The 25,010-nt window shown below is 34.9% G+C and overlaps 1 protein-coding gene across 1 annotated transcript in view; it reads right to left on the bottom strand.

Annotated features, from left to right (window-relative positions):
• LOC105526037 (leucine-rich repeat-containing protein 9) overlaps positions 1-25,010 on the bottom strand; it is a 139,300-nt gene that overhangs the window by 78,503 nt on the left and 35,787 nt on the right. Inside the window, exons 9-17 of the mRNA XM_011961925.1 lie at positions 23,963-24,159; positions 22,932-23,063; positions 18,012-18,188; positions 17,565-17,682; positions 10,069-10,201; positions 7,562-7,684; positions 6,813-6,928; positions 3,543-3,755; positions 412-531 (exon numbers count right to left, since the gene is read on the bottom strand). Coding sequence (XP_011817315.1) covers positions 412-531; positions 3,543-3,755; positions 6,813-6,928; positions 7,562-7,684; positions 10,069-10,201; positions 17,565-17,682; positions 18,012-18,188; positions 22,932-23,063; positions 23,963-24,159 — 1,329 coding nt within the window. The remainder of the gene's footprint in view (positions 1-411; positions 532-3,542; positions 3,756-6,812; positions 6,929-7,561; positions 7,685-10,068; positions 10,202-17,564; positions 17,683-18,011; positions 18,189-22,931; positions 23,064-23,962; positions 24,160-25,010) is intronic.

Genomic DNA, 25,010 nt, shown 5'->3' with positions numbered 1-25,010 from the left:
AGGAGGGAGGGATAGCATTAGGAGATATACCTAATGTAAATGACCAGTTAATGGGTGCAACACACCAACATGGCACATGTATACATATGTAACAAACCTGCACGTTGTGCACATGTACCCTAGAACTTAAAGTATAATAATGAAAAAAAAATGTTAAATTGGCAGATGTTCAAGGTGTATAATGTAATGATTTGATATAACTGTGTAATGATTACCGCAATCAAATTAACACATCCATCACCACCCTTGCTGTGCATTAGATACCTAGAACTTGTCTAATTTATAACTAAAAGTTTATACCCTTTGACCAATATCTCCCCATTTCCCCTAGCCCTTAGGCCCTGATAACCACCATTCTACTTTCTGCTTCTATGAGTTTCACTTTTTTAGATTCAAAGGAACAGTTCTTACCAAGTGGTATACATCATCTAAACAGGTAAATTCATTAAAGCTAATATTTAGTTTTCGAAGTCCTGTTAACTTGGAGAGATCTCTCAATTTACTCAAGCTGTTTCCATGTAGATTCAGACTCTGAAGTAAAATAAAATATACATTAAAAAATAATACAGGTTACGTTCTACATCAAACTAAAGTGTGGATATCTAAAATGTTTAGAACAATTATTTGAGTCAGTATACTACAAAATATATGTTATTTTAAATAACATTAAGAAACTGTCAATAAGAAAAAAATCTATGATGTTAAAAGATTGTTTGTAATAGTATCACTAGACCTGGTTCTTGATTAATATGATTTCTCACTTGGTCTAAGTTTATCAACAATTGGCATGAAATTCTTTTTAGAAAATAAATATATGTGTTAAGATATTTATTAAGGTAGATCTATTTCTCAGGCTAACCGGTGAACAATGGAGACCCTAAAAATTTGGGGTATCAGGTAGGATACCTCATGGAAGAGAGATGGCAGGAAAATGTATGAGGGCACCAAACCGAAGAAGAAAGGCTGAGGGTGTTGAAGTAGGAGGACAGAAGGTCAAAGGAGGAGGTGGGAGATTGTTTAAGACAACACCTACATCAGAATTTGGCCCAGACTTTTCTTGTCCATTTCATTCTAGGCTATATAAAAACAAATGTTATTACACATTTATACTAAAGGAGAGATCCTGATGCCTATATGGTTTTATGAGTGATATCAAGTGAAGACTGTATTTATGTATAGCTTGCAAAATAAACAAGGGCACAAGAAAATGTATTAATGCAACTGACTACAGTATCGAGTATCTATCTCCCAGCTATCTTCATTCACCACCACCATTATGCCTTATATTGTGGACATAACAAAATTCCTAGAAGGGAGAAACAATTAAATTTCTAATAGCTGTCAAAATTAGCTAAAATTGTTAAGGGCCAATTTATGCAGACTAGTGATTTTACAAGTCACTGATGGGTATCATCCATGATATATTCTACAGAAACCTTACATTTAACACGTCCACAACTGAATTTATCTTCCCTATGTGTCTGATAAAGAGCTTCACTATCTAACATACTGTTGATCACCCCCTTTCCTTCTTTTCTTTATACATTTGATTGTAGAACTGTTTCTCAAACAGGCCACACCATTATATCACCATTATCAGTGCCTTAGCAGACTTAGGCAGTCGTAGTGGTGATATAATGGTGCAGCTGGTTTTCTGGTTATCCAGTGAAGAAATGAACGGATTTTTCTTTTGGATAGTGCAATAGTTTTCCACTGAATTTCTATACCACCGGTCTGATTTCAGTTAATTCCATTCATAAGCTATCAAAGTTAGGGTCTTTAAAAAGAGTCTGTTCCTTAAACAGAAGAATCTAAACTTTAAAATTTGGTTTCCAAAATCCATCCTAATTTGGCTACAACCTCATACTCTTCCAGCCCTGGCTTCAAGTGTCTTTCTTGAATTCCAACCTACGTCTTTACCCTCCACCACTGTAACACTATATTCTCGACATACTAAATTTTTCAGCGGTCCCTGAAGACATCTGGATCTTCCAAAACCATGTTTCTACAGGTAAGAATATTTTCTCTGTATGGAAGATGTAAACAACTAAATTTCTTATGTCCTTCAGAAATCCACTCAAAGCTCACCTCTTTCTATAAATCTCTCCCAGTAACCCTGAGCTTCCCACATGTGTTCACATATCTATTTCCTCCACTAAATTGATGTTTTTGATGCAGGTAAACTAATTTCTTACTAAAATAGTAAATCTAGATATTATAGTGCAGAAATAACAATTTCTCAATACTGTCAGCCAGAAGATTGCTCTTATTATACTGCACATTTACAGACACAGGACAGGGCCTCTGTTGCATAACTCTAGAGGCATCATACTCCCCTTATCTTGTATTGAGTTCTATTCAGTTATATAATGAATGGCACTCAAAGGGCACACTAAAGAGAATATAATGTGAATTTTGCCTTCTGGAGTGGTGCAATATTGCAATAGTAGAGTACAGAGAGTCTGGTTGGAAGGCTGGCATAATAGTCTAGGTCAGAAATTGTAGTAGTTTGGATAGAATGGTAGCAGCAGATCTGAAATGAACACATCTAAAAGTCAGACATGGAAGTAGGCCTAATAGCTCAATAGAATTGTCTCAGCATAAAGTTAGTCACTTTAATAAGTATCCTGATTTCTGTTGATTAATTTTGTAAAGATCCCATATTCTATGTTGATTAATTCTAGAAGCTTATTTAAAACGTATCTGCCTTTATCTTATTAAAGAGAGCTGACTGGTTATTCAGGAATAAAATCCCTTGCTAATTGGAAGGCCACCTCAAATGGCTATTGAGCACTTGAAATGTGACTAGTCTTAATGTGCTCAGAGTGTAAATATACTTCAGAATTAAGAGTTAGGATGAAATTACCTCAATTAATGAATATTCATACTGGTTCCATGTTAACATGCTAATATTTTAGATATGCAAGTGCTATAGTTTGAATGTGTCCCCCAAAAGTTCATATGTTAGAAACTTAATCCTTCTGCCTTTATGAATGGATCAATGTCACTTTCAGAGGAGTGAGTCTATTATATTGGGAGTAAATTTGTTATAAAATCAGCTCTATCTGGCTCTGTTGCTCTTGCCTTCTTGCCATGTGATGCCCACTGCCATTTTATGACACTGCAAGAGGCCCTCACCAGATGCAGGCACCATGCTCTTGGATGTCCCAGCCTCCAGAACGATGAGCTTAAAAAAGTATTTTCTTTATAAATTACTCACTCTGTGGTATTTTGTGATAGAAATAGAAAACAAACTATTTCAGTTAAATAAAATGTATTATTAAAATTAATTTTACTTTTTAAAAATACTTTTAAATTTAAAACAGCCACTAGAGAAGTAAAAATTCCATATGTGGTTCACATTATATTACTACTAGAGAACACTGTTTTAATCCATGTAGAAAAAGAGAAATGGGCACTTTAGGTAGCATTGTACCTGGCATCATCAGACAGGCAGTTTAGTACCTTTTGACTTCACATGCTAGATTCTGATTCCAAATTCAAGATTCCTGTTTCAAAGCTGTATTCCTCACAATACTCACCACAATATGACTGTAAACACTAGTTTTTGCAAGGGAAAGTATTGTTTTATCATCCAAACTAATCAGTTTTGGTCGGGCCTTGATTCTGGGCTCCATTTTTATAACTTCATCATCAAATTTCAAATCCTTGGAAAATACTGATCCTTCTGGGCTTTTTTTGCTTTCTTCTAGAATAACATTGTTGAATACAGAAAATAAAGAGGGTGACTTGACCTAAAAAATGTATTAAAAATATTGCAAAATCAGTTGCTGTATTTGTCATTTTGAAAAACAAACAGGCTATGTAGAAAAGATGAGTTGACATTTTTAGTTATACAGTCATATCTGTGATTATCAGAATCACATTAGGACATCTATGAGAGCAGATTAAAATTGTAGGCTACGCATGGTGTATCTATTCCCACCCACTGAAAATTTCTTAAAACTGGCAAAAGATAATTTTAAAGGTACATAACAGTGAAGAAGGTACCTACAAAGGTCTAGAAATTGTGACACATAAATCAGAAAGGACTGAATTGACAGGTAAATAGGATCAGAAACATAACCTCTGGCTGAAGAATATGCAAGAGATAAACACTTTTAAAATCAGATCCAGAGAAACTTGAACAAAGAGCAATTAGTTACCTTAATTATCAGGTAATTCAGTAATTACGGTAAGAATTGTGGATGAATGAGCAAGAGCCACATAAACAAACAGAACTGGTTCTAGAAGAAACAAAAATACTTCATCAGAGAATTTTTAAAAATCTAGGACAATAAAGTATCTATGATAAAAGAATAAGCTGCTATGGAAAAGAAAAGGACATACACTTCGAAGCTAAAATAAAAACAATTATTAAAATAAAAATTTAGTAAATACCCTGAGAAACAAGTGGATATGTTAGCAGATCAAATTAGCAATGCTGAAGCTAAGATTGAGAAAATAGTTCAAAACAAATAATTTAAAAATAGAGTATAAAATGGAAGAGAAAAAATTAAAAGGCATGAAGGATCAATTTGGAACATCCAATATTTAACTAATAGGGGTGTTCCAGAGGGCCTAATAGAGAATGGAAGAGAAGAAATAACCAAGGAACTAAGAGAAGCAAGCTTTCCAGAAGAGAAGAAAGAATTGAATCATCACATCAAAAGAGCTCATGAAGTGGCAAGCAGGAGGATGATGATAGGTCTTTGCTGACATCATTGAATGGTCACAACTGCCAGGTATTGCCCATCTCTTGACTTGTTATGTGAGTTAAATGAACTTCTATCTGCTTACTGTTTGTCTGAGTTTCTGTATCTTTTGCTAAAGGCATACCTGACTAATATAATCCTATTTATTATAGCAATATAACATATAAATGCCCAGAACTAAACAAGAAATGTTGGAGACCTATATAAAGAAAACTATAAGACAGGACCTGAGTAAATGGAGTAGATAGACTATCATGTTCCTAGAAAAAGAAGTCCAATACTGCAAAGTAGTCAGTTCACACCAAATTAAGTTTTAAATTCAATATAATTTCAATCATATTTTAATAAGATTTTAAAATAGAGCTTGACAAGCTGTTCTAAATTTTATTTGGAAAAAGATACTGTTTAAGGATAGTCAAAAACAGTTTAAAAAGATGAGTGGGGACAGAGGAAGGGGATTTGCCCTATCACATATCAAGATATATGAAGTTTGTAATAACCCAAACAAATATGATAGTGATCCAAAATTAGATGAAAGAGCTCGATGGAACAGAATAGATTCATATAGACAGATTCCTAATATATGCAAATAATTTTAACAATAAAGATTGTATTTCACAATAGAGCAGAAAAGGTAATGCCTAAATAAGTATTTATTCATTTAAAAAATTGACCACTTTTCTACCTCACACACCATAAAACAATTTCTAGATGGATTAAAAAAGTTAAAGGCTTGAAAACTAGTTATGTAAGTATTGTAAGAAAGTAAAGAATATTTATTACAAGCTTTTTGAAATAAGACATAAAATTCAGAATTCATACAGGATAAGATTGAGAGAGCTGACCTCTTAAAAATTAACTTGTGAATTACAAATTAAAATGACGAGTTTTTTCTTACGATTAAAATTAAGAGGCGAGTGACAGAAAATATTTGCAACATATATAAGATAAATGATTTTTAATTTTTTAAATTTTTAAAATTTTTTGTAGAGACAAGGTCTCACTATGTTGCCCAGGCTGGTCTCAAACTCCTGGGCTCAAGCAATCCTCTCACCTTGAACTCCTGGGATTACAGGTGTGAGCCACCATGCCTGGGCTAAGATAAAGTACTAATATCCAGAATGTATGTAAGGATTTTCCCAATTAATACAAGAAAGACAGAGTTTAATAGAAAATGGTCAAAATATATAACAGTTGGTTCATACAACTCTAAATAATTTTAAGCATATGAAAGAATAAAATATCTTGTTTTTTGCCCGCCATACTGGCCAAAAGAGACTGATACTATCTTGTGTTGGCAAATGTAATGAGGCATGCAGTGTCAGACACACTTGGAAATCTGTAAAACAGTCAAGTCTTTGTGGAGAGAATTTGGCAAAATCTAACAAAATTTAAGATGCATATATCCTTTGACTCTCCAAGTTTTACAAATCTATCCTGTAGAGAAGCTTCCATATTTGTATAAAGATACATCCACAATGATGTTCACTGAAATATTATTTTAAATAATAAATATGGACACAATCTATCAACAGGGGACTAGTTAAATAAATTAGTATTACTGAATGATATACAGCCACCAAAATAATGAAATACCCACCTATATGTACTACAGTGGAAATATGTTCAAAACATATTGTTAAAAGCAAAAAAATCACAGAATACTTAGACCTTATTTCTACTATGTCAAATGGTATCTGTTATTATATATGCAAAAGCATAGAAAAAGGATTGAAAGCAAACCCATAAAACTGTTAACAGTGCATTCCCTGGTGAAGGAGAATGGCAGGCAGTGAGGTTAAAGTGAGGGCAAAATGTTCATGTTTATTCTTCAATGTAGTTTCAATGTATTTTGAATCTTCAAAGTAGACTCAATCTTTTCCAGTGAGAGTACAACCATATATTAATCATTTGATTATCTGCCTAAAAAATATTAATTGTCATAATGACTTGTTTTGAAAATTAAGTTATTCACAAAATAACAATTTTACACACAGGCACATAATATAAACTTGACATAGCATTATTTGACTTCAAATTACTACTCTATTCCCATTTAAGGAATTCTAGTCTTTAAAAATATGTAACAATTCATACCATTGTAATATACTCAAATTCAACAACGTATTCTGGCAAAACAAGATCATGATCAAAGACAAACCACTTGCACTGCCGAACACTGCAATCACAGTTTCTTTGTCCCATGACAGAATCTAGAGTAAAAACAAAAACAAGCAAAGCAAACACATTGCCTCAAATTGAAAGATACTTTTTCATTCTTACATAGATTAATAAATAACAAACTCCATAAGTTGCAACAGTTATGTTATTGAAGAATTTTTCTTTCATTTTTAATAAATAACAAAGTCAGTAAGTTGCAACAGTTATATTATTGAGGATTTTTTCTTTCATCTTTTCCACTCTAGCTTTTTAGTTATATAAATACTTACTAGTCATCCTTTCACTACATAGACTAGTAGTGCTTAATTTTATTCATATCCTTTTCCTTTTCATACTTTTTCACTTTTCAATGTGTGGCCATGTAATTTTGACAAACGTATTTCTCTAAAACTCTTGTTAAAAGTTGGGTGGTTTTTTAATTCTTTGAAAATGAACACACACACACAAATAGATAATTACATTAAAATTTGCCAGATTATCTACCCACACCCATACATAAATGTCTTTAAGGTAGGAAATATAAAAATTATTAGTGGCTAGTAACATTTTTGTAGAAAATTCTACAAACTTTGTTAAGTAGAAATAAAACTGTGAGTATCCGTATTAAACACAAACATTTTTCACTCAGAGAGATGAAACCACATTAATCTTTATGACAGACATACTTAGTAAATATTTCCGAGGAATGAACACTGAATTAACCATTGGATAGTTGGATTGACTGATGGATTCTTTTTCATGGGCCTGAGCACTCTGGCCAAGGAAAACTTTTGTAATGAGGAGGATGCCTAAATATAAAAAAAAGAAGCAATTCTTAAGAATAATTAACTTTAATAATTTTCCAACATAACCTTCTTTATTGGCTTAAAGACTAAACTGTATGTATGTTCTGTAAACACAGAGATGCTAGCTCTTTTGTTTGCTCCTGTAGAGCACATAGCACATTGCTCAATCCGAAATAGATGCTCAACAAATATTTATTGAATAAATGAAATGATTATAAAAGAGGTGTTGTGTGATTATATCAAGCAAAGCTTTACAGAAGAGGGAGAAGGAAAGAACACATTAATTTGGCAAGGTTTTTTAAGTAGTTAAAAATAAATTTGTGTTGTTGTTAACTGGGTAAAAGTTCAGTAGCACCTAGCACATACCCTAGATCGTAGGAGACACTCGATATATGTCTACTTAATGAATAAACATTTCATTTCCCTTTAGATTCTTAAGGATCCTTGGGATTCATTAAATCCTAAAGTCAAGAATCTAAAAACAGAATTTATAATCATAATACATAAAATGTTCAAATAAATTTTGTTTGCTTTTACTATGTACAAGATATAAAATGTAACTTAGGAGAACCTAATTGTTTTGGAAAACATTCCAGCAGGATCTAGCAGATTATTATGAGGTATTCTTAATAGAAAATGGAGAAGAATGATAAAGAACAAAAGATTTTTTCCAAGTAAGGAGTTAAGGAGTTCTTTCTAGACTAAATAACCTGCTTAATTTTATAATTATTATTAACTGAATAAAAAACTGCAAAACACATATTGTTTAGTTCAGAATGATTCACCTTAGCATTCTGGAACCTAGAATGTCATTCTTATAGAATTAAGTTAACACAAGTTCTTTAGTACAGTGGTCTCCAACCTTTTTGGCACCAGGGACTGGTTTCATGGAAGACAATTTTCCCGCAGACTGGGGATGGGAGGATGGTTTCAGGATGATTCAAGTGTATTATATTTATTGTGTACTTTATTTCTATTATTATTACATTGTAACATATAATAAAATAATTATACAACTCACCATAATGTAGAATCAGTGGGAGCCCTGAGCTTGTTTTCCTGCATCTAGATGGTCCCGTCTGGGGGTGATGGGAGACAAGTGACATATCATCAGGCATTAGGTTCTCATAAGGAGCACACAACCCAGATCCTTCGCATATGCAGTTCACAATAGGGTTTGCGTCCCTATAAGAATCTAATGCTGCCACTGATGTGACAGGAGGTGGAGCTCATGCAGTAATGTGAATGATGGGGAGTGGCTGTAAAGAAAGATGAAGCTTTGCTCACTTGCCCCCTGCTCACCTCCTGCTGTGTGGCCAGGTTCCTAACAGGCCACAAACTGCAACCAGTTGGAGGCCAGGGGTTGGAGACCCTGCTTTAGTAGGTTGGATGGTTGAGACTAAAGAATAGGTGTTCCTTACTCCCTGACCTGATCTATTCTCCATATTATACATCCTTTGGTACTATGCATTAATACTATATGTTTATAGCTCCTATATGATACTATGATTTTATATTTGTGATTATTAATATTTATAAGCACCATAAAGATGAAACTGTCTAGTTTGCATAGACTGTATCCCTTCCGGTGCCTAACACACAATAAGCATTCAATAAATACTTGTGGAACTAAGGAATGTGCAGTGGAAGAGGGTGAGGCAAGAAGGGCATGATAAGCTGTAGTCTTTTTCCCCAATCCGTGGGACCAGGGAATCTCTCCCAGAAGTGTCCTATAAATTGGTTTGTGTACTTATATTTCTACATATTCAAGCTGCAAATGAAGTACTAGTAACTATGAGTAAGTTATCAAAAATTTGTCTTACAAGTTATAAAGCAATCCATACACTTTCCAATTTGTCTTTAGCTAATTTTAACCTAAACCCAGGTTTTCTTATCATCTTACATTATGATGATTCAGGACAAATCAGGCCTACCTTCCGAAGTACTTTATATAATTATTATATAATTATCACATATATGAGCCAAATTCTTTTCTCTTTCCTGTGAATTTGGTGTGTGTGTGTGTAGCGCATGTATATATATAATATATATTGTATATATAATATATATGCTGAGTTTTTGTGAGACAACATAATGAACAAAAGCAGACTGTGAAAAATGTCCTTGAAAAGTTGAATTAAATATCTGAGTAACAAATGTTCCTCTTAATGCTGACATAATAATCACTCAGTAAGTATCTGTTAAAAGTGTGGCTAAATTAATGATGAGAAAGTCATGTATTACAACATTGGTAAATATGAAATAAAATGGTTTGAAGAACATCTCCTTGGTTGATAAAACCAAGTATCAGAAATGATATGAAGATAATTAATGAATTTGAAGACTTAGAACTTAAAAGTTCAGAAACATGGCATATTTGTATTTACCATGTCTGAAGAGCTCATGCTTAAGAGAGTTTTTCTTCTCATCTTTGTGCTTTTGCTGTAAAAATTCAATTCTGGGACACTCACTTATACTTAAACTGTTAGAAAGAATGACGGCTTCTTTTTTGAGAGGCAACTGCAATGAAAAAACAAAGTCTGAGTATTTTCATAAAATTGACAATACTTCAACTTCAATACAGAGGGTTTATTATTTTATGTTTATGTGTCTGGGCAAAGAAATCTGCAGGCCAGACTCACTGAAAAGAAATAGATAACCTTCACGTGCAACTTCATTTGGCAAAGCCATTTATATATCTTAAATTCGTATGCAAATAGGTTAATAAAAGGTGATGCAGAACAAAAATTGTTCCTGGAAAAGCAGCCACAGTCAAGACTGACAACACTATGTGGAGCAAGAGCAATAGCTTTCAATGAGTATTCCACTAGTAATCTTGCTAACTCCAAAAAGAAAATCTAATGGAATGAGGTATTATATCAGTGAAGATTCTTATTTATACTATAATTTTTTGGTCTAATAATCTACATTGTTTTCCAGAAACAAAACACTTTTCATGTGCTAAGCCATGGAAGTCCTAGTTTGTATTGTGACTAACTTTATTTCTTGAAAGTATTCTATCAGTAATGTTCACATTACCTGCTTGCTGTGAAAACAGCTCTAATAACCAAAAATCTCTATTTTTAGATTTTAGTAGTAAGAAAACTAGAGCTAAAAGAGATTATACGATCTCTCCGAGGACAGAACTAGTAATTGGCAAAGTCATCATTTGAACTCAGGTCTATTTGTCCTTGTCACAATCTCAAAGGTTTGAAATTACTATTTGTTTAACTTTAATAGCCAAATTACTTAGAATTATGTCTTATCTGTAAATGCCAAATTACTATTTTTTTATTGAAATCTGCAATCCAAAGAAATTCTTAAAAAATAACTACAGTCAGCCCTCCATGTCCACAGTTCCCACATCTAAGGATTCAAGCAACCATGGACTGAAAATATTTAGGAAAAAAATGCAATACAAAATAATACAAATAATAAACAATGCAGTATAACAACGATTTAAATAGTATTCTCATTGCATTATAAGTAGTCTAGAGGAGTTTTAGAGTACACAGGAGGATATGTGTAGGTTATATGCAAATACTGCACCATTTTATAAAATGAGCTTGTGTATTTGCAGATTTTGGTATCTGCATGAGTCCTGGAACCAATCCCCCGGAGATACTGATGGATGACTATACTCTAATAGGGCTTATCTGACCACAGATTCCAACCCCAGTAAGTAACCTTCTTAGACTTTCAATGAACATCACTAAATATCCATTTGATATGACCCATGTGCATGACATTGTAAGGTTACAGTATAGTCTTGGTCCTCAGTTAAGAAAGGCAAAGATAGAAACTATACACGATAATTAAAAAAATACAAGGCATCACAAGATGTGTCAAATAAGATATACTTTCTAACTGAAGGGATTAGGAAGGAGTTTATAGAGGTAATGAAATCATGGGTAGGCTTTGAAGATTGGACATAATTCAAATAATCAGAAATTTGAAATGAAATTATATTTTAAGAGGAGGAAAACATATGAAGGTATACAAATAGGTGTGATTGCTATCCATCTATCTAACATCCATTCCTTCACTAGATTTCTACTAAGAATCTACTCTATAAATACAGATCCTGCACTTAAAAACTGGTAGAAAAATGCACACAGATGATTATAGTTCAATAAAACAAATGTGTTACAATAAACATTCTCAGTTGATCACCACTTAACTAACACTTAACCGGTTTGCAGGATTAACCAGTATTTTTTGTTGTCTGTATAACTCATAGTATGATGGCAGTTCAGGGATAAAATGGAACTTTTAAAAACACGGATGTACTTCTACTGTATCCAGCTGTGTTGTATGCTTACCAAGAGTCAGTTAATTTTGTTCCCAGACTTGCTTATGCCAGTTGTAGTTGTTATGAAATTACATATATTATTTAAAGCTATAAAATAGAAGAGGAGTTGTTTCTTTGAACAGTTTTGGAAAAATGAGTAAAATTCAGTAGAAGATAATCATTAAAAACTTCTGGCAAGGCATGTGTAGACAAAGCAAATGCAAAAGTTTGGGGTGGTGGGGGGAATCAGACAAACTAGAAGGATTCTTACATTTGAGTTACTTTGCAAGAATCTTTAAGTGCATGCTCAACTTTAAGGAAACCAAAACTAATATGAAACATGGTTATGGCTGATACAAGAAAGACTAGTAAGAGTTCCAATTTCATAGTCAAAGCCTTTGGACCTACATAGAAGATTGACACATGAATGTAAATTTATGTTTTAAGTTATATTAAAGGATTTGTTAAGTAAATGATTTGTTTACAGTTCTCCATTTTAATTGACTTTTTGGGTTAACCTGCAAACTAGGTAAAAGGGCACCTACTGTGTGAAAATTCAGGAAAAGTCACACAAAGGAAGAAGCCCTTGAGCTAGGACTGCAAGGATCATTAAGTCTGTTGCAAGGAAAAAATAGAAAACAGCATTTCATCAAAGGGAGGTATGAGCTGTACTTAGGAGAATCACAAGTAGACTGCATACTTCATTAGGGGCACTTGGCATATTTGGTATTAGGGAGATAGGTTGAAGCTAGATTGTGAGGGTTGTCAGAGGCCTTCAGTGCCAGGAAGAGGAATGTGGACATCATCATTATATGTAATGGGAAGCTACTGAAAGTTTCTCATCACGGACACAGTGCAATGTACACTATGAAAATCATGTTTTAAGAAAGATTAATTTGTTTGTACTGTGAAAAATGGAAGAACTAGGGGGCATGACCAAGGGCAGTGTTGCCTATTAGGAAACAATGGCAAAGATTAGAAGGAAAGTTCTAAGGGTTGAAAGTGGTGGCAGACAATGGGATTAGGGAGAGAAATGAAGAACCACTGGAAAATGATTAGATGTGGGGATAATGGAAAAGGGAGGGGTTGAACATAATTCCAAGACTTTAAGCATGTTCAGTGAAGGAAATGACAGTATTGTTATAGAAATTAGGAAAGAAGACCAGGAGAGAGCTGCTTATGGGAAAAAGATTAAAGGCTGGTTTTAAAATTAGAGATGACACAAACAAATGGAAAAACATTCCATGCTCGTGGACAGGAAGAATCAATATTGTTAAAATGGCCATACTGCCCAAAGCAATTTATAGAGTCAATGCTATTCCTATCAAACTACCAGTGACATTCTTCACAGAACTAGAAAAAACTATTTTACAACTCAAATGGAACCAAAAGAGAGCCCACATAGCCAAGCCAATCCTAAGCAAAAAGAATAATGCTGGAGGCATCACACCATCCAACTTCAAACTACATTACAGGTCTACAGTAGGAAAACAGCATGGTACTGGCACAAAAACAGACACATAGACCAATGGAACAGAATAGGAAGCCTGGAAATAAGGGAGCACACCTACAACCATTTCATTTTCAACAAAGCTGACAAAAACAAGCAATGGGGACAGGAACCCCTATTCAATAAATGGTGCTGGGATAACTGGCTAGCTATATGCAGAAGATTGAATCTGGGTCCCTTTCTTACACCATATATGAAAAATCAGCTCAAGATGGAGTTAAATGTAAGGACTTAAATGTAAAACCCAAAACTGTAAAAACCCTCACACAACCTAGACAATACCATTCTGGACACAGGAATGGGCAAAGACTACATGAGGAAGACATCGAAAGCAATTGCAACAAAAGCAAAAATTGACAAATGGGATCTAATTAAACTTAAGAACTTCTGCATAGCAAAAGAAACAACAGAGTAAACAGACAATCTACATAATGGGAGAAAATTTTTGTAAACTGTGCATCCAACAAAGGTCTAATATCCAGATCTATAAGGAAATTAAACACATTTACAAAAGATAAAATCACCCCATTAAAAAGTGGGCAAAGGACATGAACAGACACTTTGCAAAAGAAGACATACATGTGGCCAATAAGCGTAAGAAAAAAAGCTCATCCTCACTGATCATTAGAGAAATGCAAATCAAAACCACAATGAGATACCATCTAATTCAGTCAGAATGGCTATTATTAAAAAGTCAAAAAATAACAGAGGCTGGCAAGGCTGTGGAGAAAAAGGAATGCTTATACATTTTTGGTGGAAGTGTAAATTGGTTCAACCATTGTGAAGAACAGTGTAATGATTCCTCAGAGACCTAAAAACAGAACTACCATTTGACCCAGCAATCCCATTACTGGGTATATACCTAAAGGAATATAAATCGTTCTGTCATAAAGACACGTGCATACATATGTTCACTACAAACTGTTCACAATAGCAAAGACATGGAATCAACCTAAATGCTCAGACTGGATAAATAAAATGTGATACATATACACCATGGAATACTATGCAGCCTTTCCAGGAACATGGATGGAGCTGGAAGCCATTGTCCTTAGCAAACTAACACAGGAAAAGAAACCCAAAATACTACATTTTCTCACTAATAAGTGGGAGCTAAATGATGAGAACACGTGAACACTTAAAGAGGAACAACAGATATTGGGGTCTACTGGAGGGAGGAGGGTAGGAGGAAGGAGAGGAGCCGGAAAAATAACTAATGGGTACCAGGCTTAATACCTGGGTGACAAAATAATCTGTACAATATACCCCCGTGACACAAGTTTACCTAAATAACAAACCTACACATGTAACCCTGAATTTACAGTTTTAAAAGGCTGGTTTTAGACATACTGTAGAAGAGAATAAAGTATATTAACCATGCAGGAATGGCAGCTGTAGGTGTCACAGCAGAGAGGAAGAGAAGCCTAACTGAAGATGTACATTTTGGAGAAACCATAAGGGAATATGTGATAGTCTCTGCGTTTATTGACCAAGTCCTTGATTACAAACAATTTGATAGGGAATGAAATCAAGCTATGTGAGTAGATTTACTCACATACTCTCCCACCCTTACTACCGAACACTTCATCCTGAAGTGAAAGAAAGAGCTCCTTCCTCTTCCAACTAGAAAGTGGACTTAACCTTAGATATGTTTGTTAGTCAAATAGTTTCTTCTTCCCCACTACAGCCAGCCCTTTGCCTGTAGATACTGCCAACCTTAGTCAAACCTCTCTTCTAAACTGCTTACACAGTTGTCTTTTAAATCAGAGCCCATCTCTTAAACAATGCAGAACACAAATATTTATCCTGACCCATTATGTACACATCATAGCACAGAAATGTAGCTCATCTCATCTTTTACATGCTACACGCTGATGTTTCTCCCATTTCTAGGATCTTAACAATGACAGTAATTGACAGTGTGTGAAGAAAAAAGGGAAGATCAGGAGGAACACTTAAAGAGGAACAACAGATATTGAGAATAACCTGTGTTATTCTCATGTTTAGAGGCAAAATGGGGAACAAAAAGGAAGCAAATAACAATCAGAAAAATAGGAGGATAATGGTAGTGTAATATCACGGATGCCAAAGGAGAGTTTCAAAAAGGAGAAGGCAATCAATAGTGTCAAATGTTTCAGACAATAATAAAAATTCAAAAATAAAAATATTTAAAACTTTCAAAATAAAATATCAAAAACTTTCTTGGTGCCAGGCATTGGTCCAAGAGATTTTTTTTTGGTAAATCTTATTATCTTATTTAATCTAATATGTCCAAAATACTATCAAGTCAACTTGTATTCAATATAAAAATAATAGTGTTTTTTCCATACTCAGTCTTTAAAAACAGTGCTTGTTTTAAACTTTCAGTATACTCAATTTGGACTAGCCACATTTCAAATGCTTAATAGTTACATGTGGGTGGTGGCTACTCTTTTGGACAGAGCAGCACAGAGAGCTGTGGGAGAATTAAAGGAGACGGTTCATCTCTTTTAGGAGATGCAGAAGATAAAGTACTCAGCAGAGGGGCTGGTAGGTGGAAAACACAGAAGTGTTAGCCTCATCCTTCCCTCACCCTCTCCTGATAATGGTTCATAGTTCTCTGGACTGAATGTCAGCAATTCACTCTGCCTTGTAAAACCCTGAATTCCTCACTTCCTTCTTAATTCTCTATAAAGTACAATGAGAGCACTCTCACCACCACCCTGCGGCAGAGTACCAACTTCTACGGCCTGAGCTGCTGCAATAACTCCCCCCCATAGTGCCCTGTCATCTGCTTCTACTCCCACCAACCCATTCCCCATTGAGTGTATGGAATGCTTTTTTGGAGGGTGATTTTTTTTATTGTGGCAAAATACGCACAAGATAGAATGTACCATTTTAGCCATTTTCAAGCATACAATTCAGTGGCATTAGGTACATTCACATTGTTGTGCAACCATCACCACCATCCATTTCCAGAACTTTTTCATTATTCCAAACTGAAACTCTGTACCCATTAAACAGTAACTCCTACCCCCTCCTCTCCCAGAGCCTCTGGTAACCTCTATTCTACTTTCTGTCTTTGAATTTGCCTATTCTAGGTACTCCACATACATGGAATCTTACAATATTTTTCCATTTTCGTCTGGCTTATTATTTCACTAGCATAATGTTTCTAAGGTTCTTCCATGTTGTAGGATGTTTCAGAATTTCATTTCTTTTTATGACTGAATAGCATTCCATTGTATGTATATTCCACTTTTGTTTATCCATGCATCTGTTGATGCATATTTGCATTGTTTCTAGTTTTTTGGCTATTTGAATAGTGATGTCATGAACACTGGTGTACAAATATCCAATAACTTTTTAATGCATTATCTCACTAAATCCTAACAACTCTGGAAAACAGATATTATTATTATCTTCATTTTACAGATAGGAAGAAACAGATGAACAGAGAGGTGAAGTCACGTAGCTGCTGAGGAGTGAAATCAGGATCCAAATGCAGCAATATTATCATTTTATGTGTGTCATGATGTGAAAAGGATTGGGAAGCGCTGCTCTACACTAGTGTGCTACAGCTACCTCGTGAAGACGGTGGAGGTCTGAGAAAGATTGGTTGGGTACTTGGGATATCAGAAGTTACCAATGATAAAGCAAGATCAGCAGCAAGATGGGGATAGTGAAGTAGAGAATAAAGAAATGGTAGCAGTAAAAAGAAAGTGAAAACAGGACAATAGGTACAAAGTACAGTGGAGTTAAGTGACTGAATTGTTTCAAGGTGAAGACTCTGGAGAGTTTACAACAGATTAAAGATGTATAGCCAATTTAAAAAGCAGATTTCAAAACCATCAACAAAAGGATCACAACATAAAAATAAGACCCCTAGAAGTAGGGTCAGACAGTAGTAATTGATAAACTTACTTTGGTATAATCCAAAGAGGAAAGATGCTATACTTTCCATAATAACACTAAGCTTTTTGTGAAACAGCAGTAGAAGTTTACTATAAATATGGATAAAAGGATTGGGAATCATGCTTAACCAGTGGCAGAGCTCCACTTGCTAGGAAGAAAGCATTATTCTAAATGACATTTTATGCTACCTTGCTTGTTTCACTCTCTTTGAATCCTTTTTCAAGTATTTGTAGAAGATGCTTTTTCTTCACTGTAACTTCAGGATCAAAAACATAAAAAAGGCATTCCAGCATCCTTCGGTAGCTCCTTAAGAATAAATGAAACAGAAAAAGTTTGAGGATTGATTTCACAAAAGCTTAGCCGTAGATGAGATAACCATATGTCCTGCCAGGGATATTTCTCATTTACGTGCAATGTTCTAGTGTCATTATTAATAGCTCCCCTGCCTTCAACCTCAAAAACAGGCTCTATGTGGATAAATTATGAGGTCATCCTAGCCATGGGAGATGCATAAAAAGGAAACATTTACTAACAAGGTATATGTGTATTTTTAATGCTGTAAACTTTTAAAATAGACATTTTACAAATACTGTCAAACTTTTTAAGGTTGTTCCAGAAAGAATTCAACTTCTTACTCTGAATCATGCATATCTTCATTCTCCAAAAACTTTTGAAATTTCTCTTCGAATTTTAATCTCAGAATACGGTTGTTAACTTTAATGATGCGTTTTACTTTTACTCCTGTAATACCATATGTTCTGAAGTCCCAGGCACAAAAACGTGACAGAATTAATTCATAGCAGAAATTAAACCTATGTGGGCATACAGAATATACATGAAGAGAATAACAGATTTTCCTTAAAATGTTTAAGAACAGAAGATTACGTATGATAAAAGCTATGGCTCATATTTTGTGGGTTTTTTTGCTGAAGATACTGTAATCATATAGTGGCTCTGTTTATTTATTCATTTATTGCACATTTGTTCTGCCTGGAAGACACGTTGGTTGAGCAATCCTCACATTCTGAAACACTTTCTTTCTTAGCTTCAGGGAAACTACACACGCCTTCCTCTTATTGGCTGCTCTTTCATAGTTTTCTTTGCTGGGTCTTCTCAGACAGACTTTTAGATGTTGAACTGCCCAGGGATCAGCCTTTGGCCTTCCTCTTGTTTCCATGAACACTCTCCCTAGATGATTTCACGGTTCCTTGGCTGTATATACATCCTGATAAATTACAACATTTTATTTCTAGTCTTGATCTCTACCCAACTTAGCTGGTTATACCCAGACTTGAATATCTAACTACCTACTTGATATGTCCATCTCCATATTAAATAGGTGACTCCAACTTAACATAACTAACACTGCACCCCAAACCTGCTCCTCTGAGTATTTTCCATCTCAGTATATGGCACCACCATTTAACTGGTAGCTTAAGTCAAAACTGTAGGAATAATCCTGTCCTTTCTTCCTTACCAGTATCTAATTCTTTTTGTTTGTTTGTTTTTGTTTTTGAGATGGAGTCTCGCTCTGTCGCCCAGGTTGGAGGGCAGTGGCGCGATCTCAGCTCACTAAAAGCTCCACCTCCCGGGTTTACGCCATTCTCCTGTCTCAGCCTCCCGAGTAGCTGGGACTACAGGCACCCCCCACCATGCCCGGCTAATTTTTTGTATTTTTAGTAGAGACGGAGTTTCACCGTGTTAGCCAGGATGGTCTCGATCTCCTGACCTAGTGATCCGCCTGCCTCAGCCTCCCAAAGTGCTGGGATTACAGCCGTGAGCCACCGTGCCTGGCCCCAGTATCTAATTCTTTAGGAAGTTCACCTGGCTCTACATCTAGAATCCATCCTGAATATGATCATGTCTTATCATCACCACTGTTACCATCCTAATCCAAATCACCACGATCTCTCATTGGACTACTGAAATAACTTCCTGACTATGAATACGGATATGAAAGAGGCAATGTCTGCTCTAATGAAGCCTAAACAAGTAAAGCCAGAAATAAAATTTCTAAACTGATAAGGGCTCTGAAGAGAAGCTTGGGGTAAGGAATGCAAAGGGGACCTACTTAAGATGGGGCCTTGGGGAAGACCTTTCAGAGACATTAAGATATTTGATCTGAAAATTGGAGGAGGAGCAGCAGGAGCCAGCTGTGTGAAGATAAGAACACTGAAGTGCTTGTTTGCTCTCTGCTGCCCTCACCTGGCCATACGCATAAAATTCCGGTCCTGTCTAGCACAGAACCTAGATTAAGATGAGATTGAAAAATGGATCATTTTGAGAAGGAAGTAAATGATCTTATAAGGAATACATTTGCCTTTAATGAAAGATCTAGGTCCTCACCTACATAATCAACCAGGATCTGAAATGGGTGTGAGCTAAAGTCACAGAGGTGAGCTTCCTGATGGGTAGCCTCTCCTTGAGCCTAATAACGGGCTTCTAACTTAGGGCATCTATATTTCTCACAAGCAAATACTTAATCAATGCAGCCAGGATCTTATAAATTACTTCTCCCTTAGAGTTGAAAAGAGAGCTGCCTAAATCAAACTAATCTCAGAGGAGCTCACAGTCTGGTAGAGGAGACAGATATGAATAGTGTTGCTGCAATCAAGCATGATGCCTGCTAACCAGTTCAGAGGACCTACTAAAACAGCCACATTATCATCTGAGGTGGCGAAGCTAGTGCGCCTCCTATAGAGGGATCATTTGCTGGGGCTAAATCTGTCAAGTTTCCCCTAAATAACATGTCCTGGAAGCTTTCTGCACTCTGATAGAAACTAGGGCTGCAGGTGTTTTAGATAAAGTTTTGCTATATAGTGGATATTGGGCTTGAGGTGTCTCATGAATGGGTGGAAGGAATGAATAGGCAATATCTAGCTTCTAGGCTGGTCCCCCAGGAAGGCAGGAGCTATGAAGTGTGATTTTTTCATGGAGATTTTATATTGCCCAGGAATTCAGCAGCTGAGCAATGATGAAGTAAGGGTGAGGTATGCAAAAGCATTCTGGGTGAAGGAAACAGAACAAACAAAACCACTTATGTGGTGGAGTACTACGTTTGCTTCCAGAGCAGTGCGGTACACAGTTCAGCTGACTTTAAAAGATTTGAACAGAAGTTAAGATAGTCTAAAACCATACAGTGGGAGAACACTGATCCTTCACTGTAGGTGAAGAGTCTGCCAATAAAACAAAACAAAAGCTTTTACAGCTATTTGTTGCCTTCCAAATTACATTCAGACTCTTCACCTACACTAGAGGATTCATTATTCTCCACTGTATAGTCTCTAAACTAATCATAACTCCTGTTCAAATCCTTTAGAATCAGCAGAACTGTGTACCTTATCCTCATTCATTCAGCGGGACTTGACGGTATAAACATTCACAATGATATGTATCAATGACTAATATATTCAGTTACACAGAAATATGCCTACAAATTTTGTTAATATACAATAGTGTGTTCATTTAGCAAATGTAGGATACACATGTTTTTAAATGTTTGATGCTTAATCTATTAAAATATACTTTATAATCCTAGATAAGGGTTTAATAAATATTTTTACAGGCTTACTGACTTAAATCAACATAACAGTTTCAAAACCCTATAAAACAAAAAGTTTCTGCTTCTGTAGCTCCTTGAGATAGTATAGCATGAAATCTTTATAAAGAGGCAGATTAATTACTGAAAGTCATTATATACACCAAAGCAAACTGTTGAGTATCTATAAAGTGATATGGAAGCTTCAACTAGTAAATATATACTGGGCTATTAATCCAGCCCCATGCTAGATGTTATGACTTGTAAGACACAAAAAACATCATATCTTCCCCAAAGGAGCTTACAGAGTCACTTATATATTGTTTGGTGGTATTTTAAAGGTTTTTTTAGTTGTAAATAGACTGTATCTATAACCAGGTTGACAGCTTCTCAGGCACAAGAACAGCATCTTTTATGCTTCAGAGTCCCTACTTGATAAATGTTGTCTGATGTCAATGGGTAACTCAATTGGCAACACATCAGTAAATAATATGAACCTATAATAATAAAGGTATAGTAGCAATAATCCACTCAACTAGCATGTCTCTATAAAATAAGATTTTTTAAAACTGGAAAATATAATAATTTTATTTCATAAAAGAAATGAAGCTAAGAGATAATGACATACAATTAGAAACATGCAGTGTTTTGTTGTTGTTAAAGACATAAAGGTAATTTTAACAGAAAATCTTTCAGTCCTAGTTCTACTCAAATACTTTTTATTTAAATACTGAATCCTTAGCCTTAAAAATATTAATAAGATAAGTCAATGTTTAAATAAAACAACTAGAAATGTAGCATAGCAATTTAAAGCACTTAGTAGTTATTTCTTAACATACATAAAAGATCAGAGAAAAAGTAGCCAAACTTGCAGTATGCTAAAACTAAAAAACAGTCCTTTAAATTCTGCTAACATATATTTGATTTATTCCTTAAAATAAATCAAGGTTACTCTTTTTAAAACCAAGTAAACAGGTTAATGCTAATCAAAATCCATCAAATCCACCTAATTTACTATCAGGCTGACATAGTTATCTAAATGGTTTTTTGGTCATTTTGCTTTTACATTTTTTTTTCACTAATCCACTTGTTGCAAAGAGCTTCCTTGTTGCAGAGCAACCTCTGCATCCCAGGTTCAAGCGATTCTCCTGCCTCAGACTCCCGAGTAGCTGAGATTATAGGTGCATGCCACCACACCCGCTAATTTTTGTATTTTTAGTGGAGACGGGGTTTTGCCATGTTGGCCAGGCTGGTCTCAAACTCCTGGCCTTAACAATGATTTTCTTTTTTTTTTAAGGGTAATTTTAAATTGTGCCCCTCTAATTGAAGCAACACAACCACTTCCTAGTATCTACTGGTAGGCCTTGGTTCTAAAGCCTAGCTGTCTGCTTTCTGCTTGAATCTGGTGTCTCTCCATTTTTGCTGATACAAGCTTTTGACCTGAATTCCTGGTATAAGCATATACTTTATCCTAACATGTAGTGTTCTTGTGCATCCTGACTGTAGCTATCTCTAAACAGTGGGTTCCACTCTGATCACAGACCTACAGAAGATTTGCTAGACATTCTCCTCCCATGTTGGCAACCTGCTGTTGCCAGTCCTGCTTTGGCATTCCTGCTCTGTTCCAGTTTCTCAACCAATATTCAGAAACATGCACTATATCCAGTCCAGAAACAAACAGTATAAACATATGAAAAATTAAAACTTGATTATAAACTTTTTTTTCTAAATTATATTCTGCTCCTGGGCTAAGGAAAACTGAGTAAAGAGCAATGATAAATCATTAGGATGTCTTCAAGGCTGGCTCATGATAATGGCATAAACAGAAATGTATAGGTGGAAAGTAGGTAATTTTCAATTTTCAATAGATGCCTGCCAATTTTCAATAGATGAATATTCTGCATGAGAAATGTTTCAAAAATGGGACATTCTAGGATTTTACAAGTTGATATTCTGGTTGATGATCCTAAGTACTTAAATTATTTTTAAAGCTATACTAAATTTCTAACAGATTTACCAGTCATCAGATCGAGTGCCTTCTTCAAAATGGAAATTTCCCACAGTCTCTAACTCAGTTAACAAAAGTGGGATCAATAAGCCATGACTTTTCTTCTTTTGTTTTACTGCAATATGATAAATTGCTTCAATTCTATTGGAGAGAAAAATACATACAGCTATTAGAATGATCTACAAATCACAACATTAAAACTTATGATAGACTTTTTTTTAACTGATGTTAAAACACAAGGCTTCCTTTCAATGGATAAAGAAAGTTTGGTGTTAACAGTTAAACCATGTAAAGGATATTCTATTTTTGGCAATTAAAATCACCTTTAATTTTGCTACTCTCAGAATATGCGAAGGCTAGAAGACTACCCTTGCTCTACCACTTACAGCTTTCAGCTCTCAGACATGTCACTTGGACTTTTTATGCCTCGGTTTTTTTTAGTAAAATGGCAATATTCATAGTCCTTATTTCTAAAATGGCTGTTTTGAGAGTTATATGCAAAATACATGTAAAGATCTTAGCAAAGAGTCTGGCACAAAGTAAAAACCCAATACATGTTACCATCATTTTTAGTATTATCACAGGGCACACTAACTTAGCCACTTAGTGCCTTAGTAAATAAAAAAATTCAGTCCTTGCTAAGCCTTCTTGCTTTACATTTCGAATTGATAATTGAGACTGAACTTGTTTCTGCTGTGTGTGGGCTTTGCCAGGTCTCATCTATTTGGTGAGTTTATGCACCAGCAGAGGCTCTATTGTTTTTAGTTTGCAGACACTAGAGCAGTGATATGACAGGAAGCCACTGGGAGGAAGCTTACTGTTGCTAATTAAGAACTGCCTCTACAAAAAAACTGTATGCCAGCTTTTAACCCATGATGATTATAAGTACTAGGAACTAGTACTAAGAATATAATTCATGCTTTACTTCATGCTGTAATTGTTCACACTCCTGAAGAAGGGAACTAGGGTCAATGATGGCCCAAAACATTCTGATTCTCTCGGTTTCAAATCTGAACAACTAGATAATTAATTAAACATACTCATCTAGTTTTTTGTTCCAGAATGTTACCCTTTCATTCAAGGCATTTAGTTTGGTCAATATCTTCTGTTGAAGACTTGGTTCTTCAGTGACAGTTTCACAATTCTTCAATGTTTCAGGATCAGTTACTTTACTGTTATTGGATCCATCACTGTGCCCTTTGCCCGAGCTCTTGAGTTCAGCCAGTTCTCGTTCCAACTGTGGAAAACATTGCATCGGAGAGCAAAATAAAAATGAAACATGGTCTAGGCAAAGTCAGAATTCAGATATTAATTTTTAATGGGATCTTATATCAAATTTTAATTTAAATGAACAAAGTGGAAATCTAGGTAATAAACAGGCTAAATTTCATAAAAACATGCCAAACATGTGATTTCAACTTGGGTGCAAATTCAGTCAGCCAGTTTCTCTTGACCAAGTGCCAACCTTAACCACTTCAAACATGGCAGTCTCTCAATTGAAAATAAGCAAAGCAACAGATTTTCAAATAGTTTTAATAAGTTCGCCTCTATTAAAGCCAAAGTAAAATTAAAATAAATACTGGTTTTAGTTCAAATATTTAAAATTCAAATAATGTAATTTTTAACACACCTACTTTTCAATTTTTAAGTATTTTTTAACCACTTTGGTGTTCTGGAAAAAAGTAACTAGTAGAAATACACAAAAGCATATATATAGAGGTGCACATTTTTCCTTTTGTCTTAGTCTCTTACATGACTCAGCACTGGTCTTACAAGACAGCACTGGTCTTAAGATTTTGTTATTTTGGGGTTTTTACATTTATCATAATGAACTTTTTGCATTAATGTGGATATTTAAAAATGGTGCATTGGATATTATTTATCTTGATTACTAAGGTTTTTGGGTACTCCCTTAAATTCTGGGCCCACAGCAAGAACCTCTTTTGTCTAATTCTAATCTCAGCCTTATGTAATTTATTTATTTATTTACTTATTTTTATTTTATTATTATTATTATACTTTAAGTTCTAGGGTACATGTGCATAACGTGCAGGTTTGTTACATATGTATACTTGTGCCATGTTGGTG

Source organism: Colobus angolensis, unplaced genomic scaffold (assembly GCF_000951035.1).
Source record: "Colobus angolensis palliatus isolate OR3802 unplaced genomic scaffold, Cang.pa_1.0 Scaffold57, whole genome shotgun sequence".
NCBI lineage: Eukaryota > Metazoa > Chordata > Mammalia > Primates > Cercopithecidae > Colobus > Colobus angolensis.
Note: the sequence above shows the minus strand (reverse complement) of the source record. Positions and strands in the feature narration are given on the sequence as shown.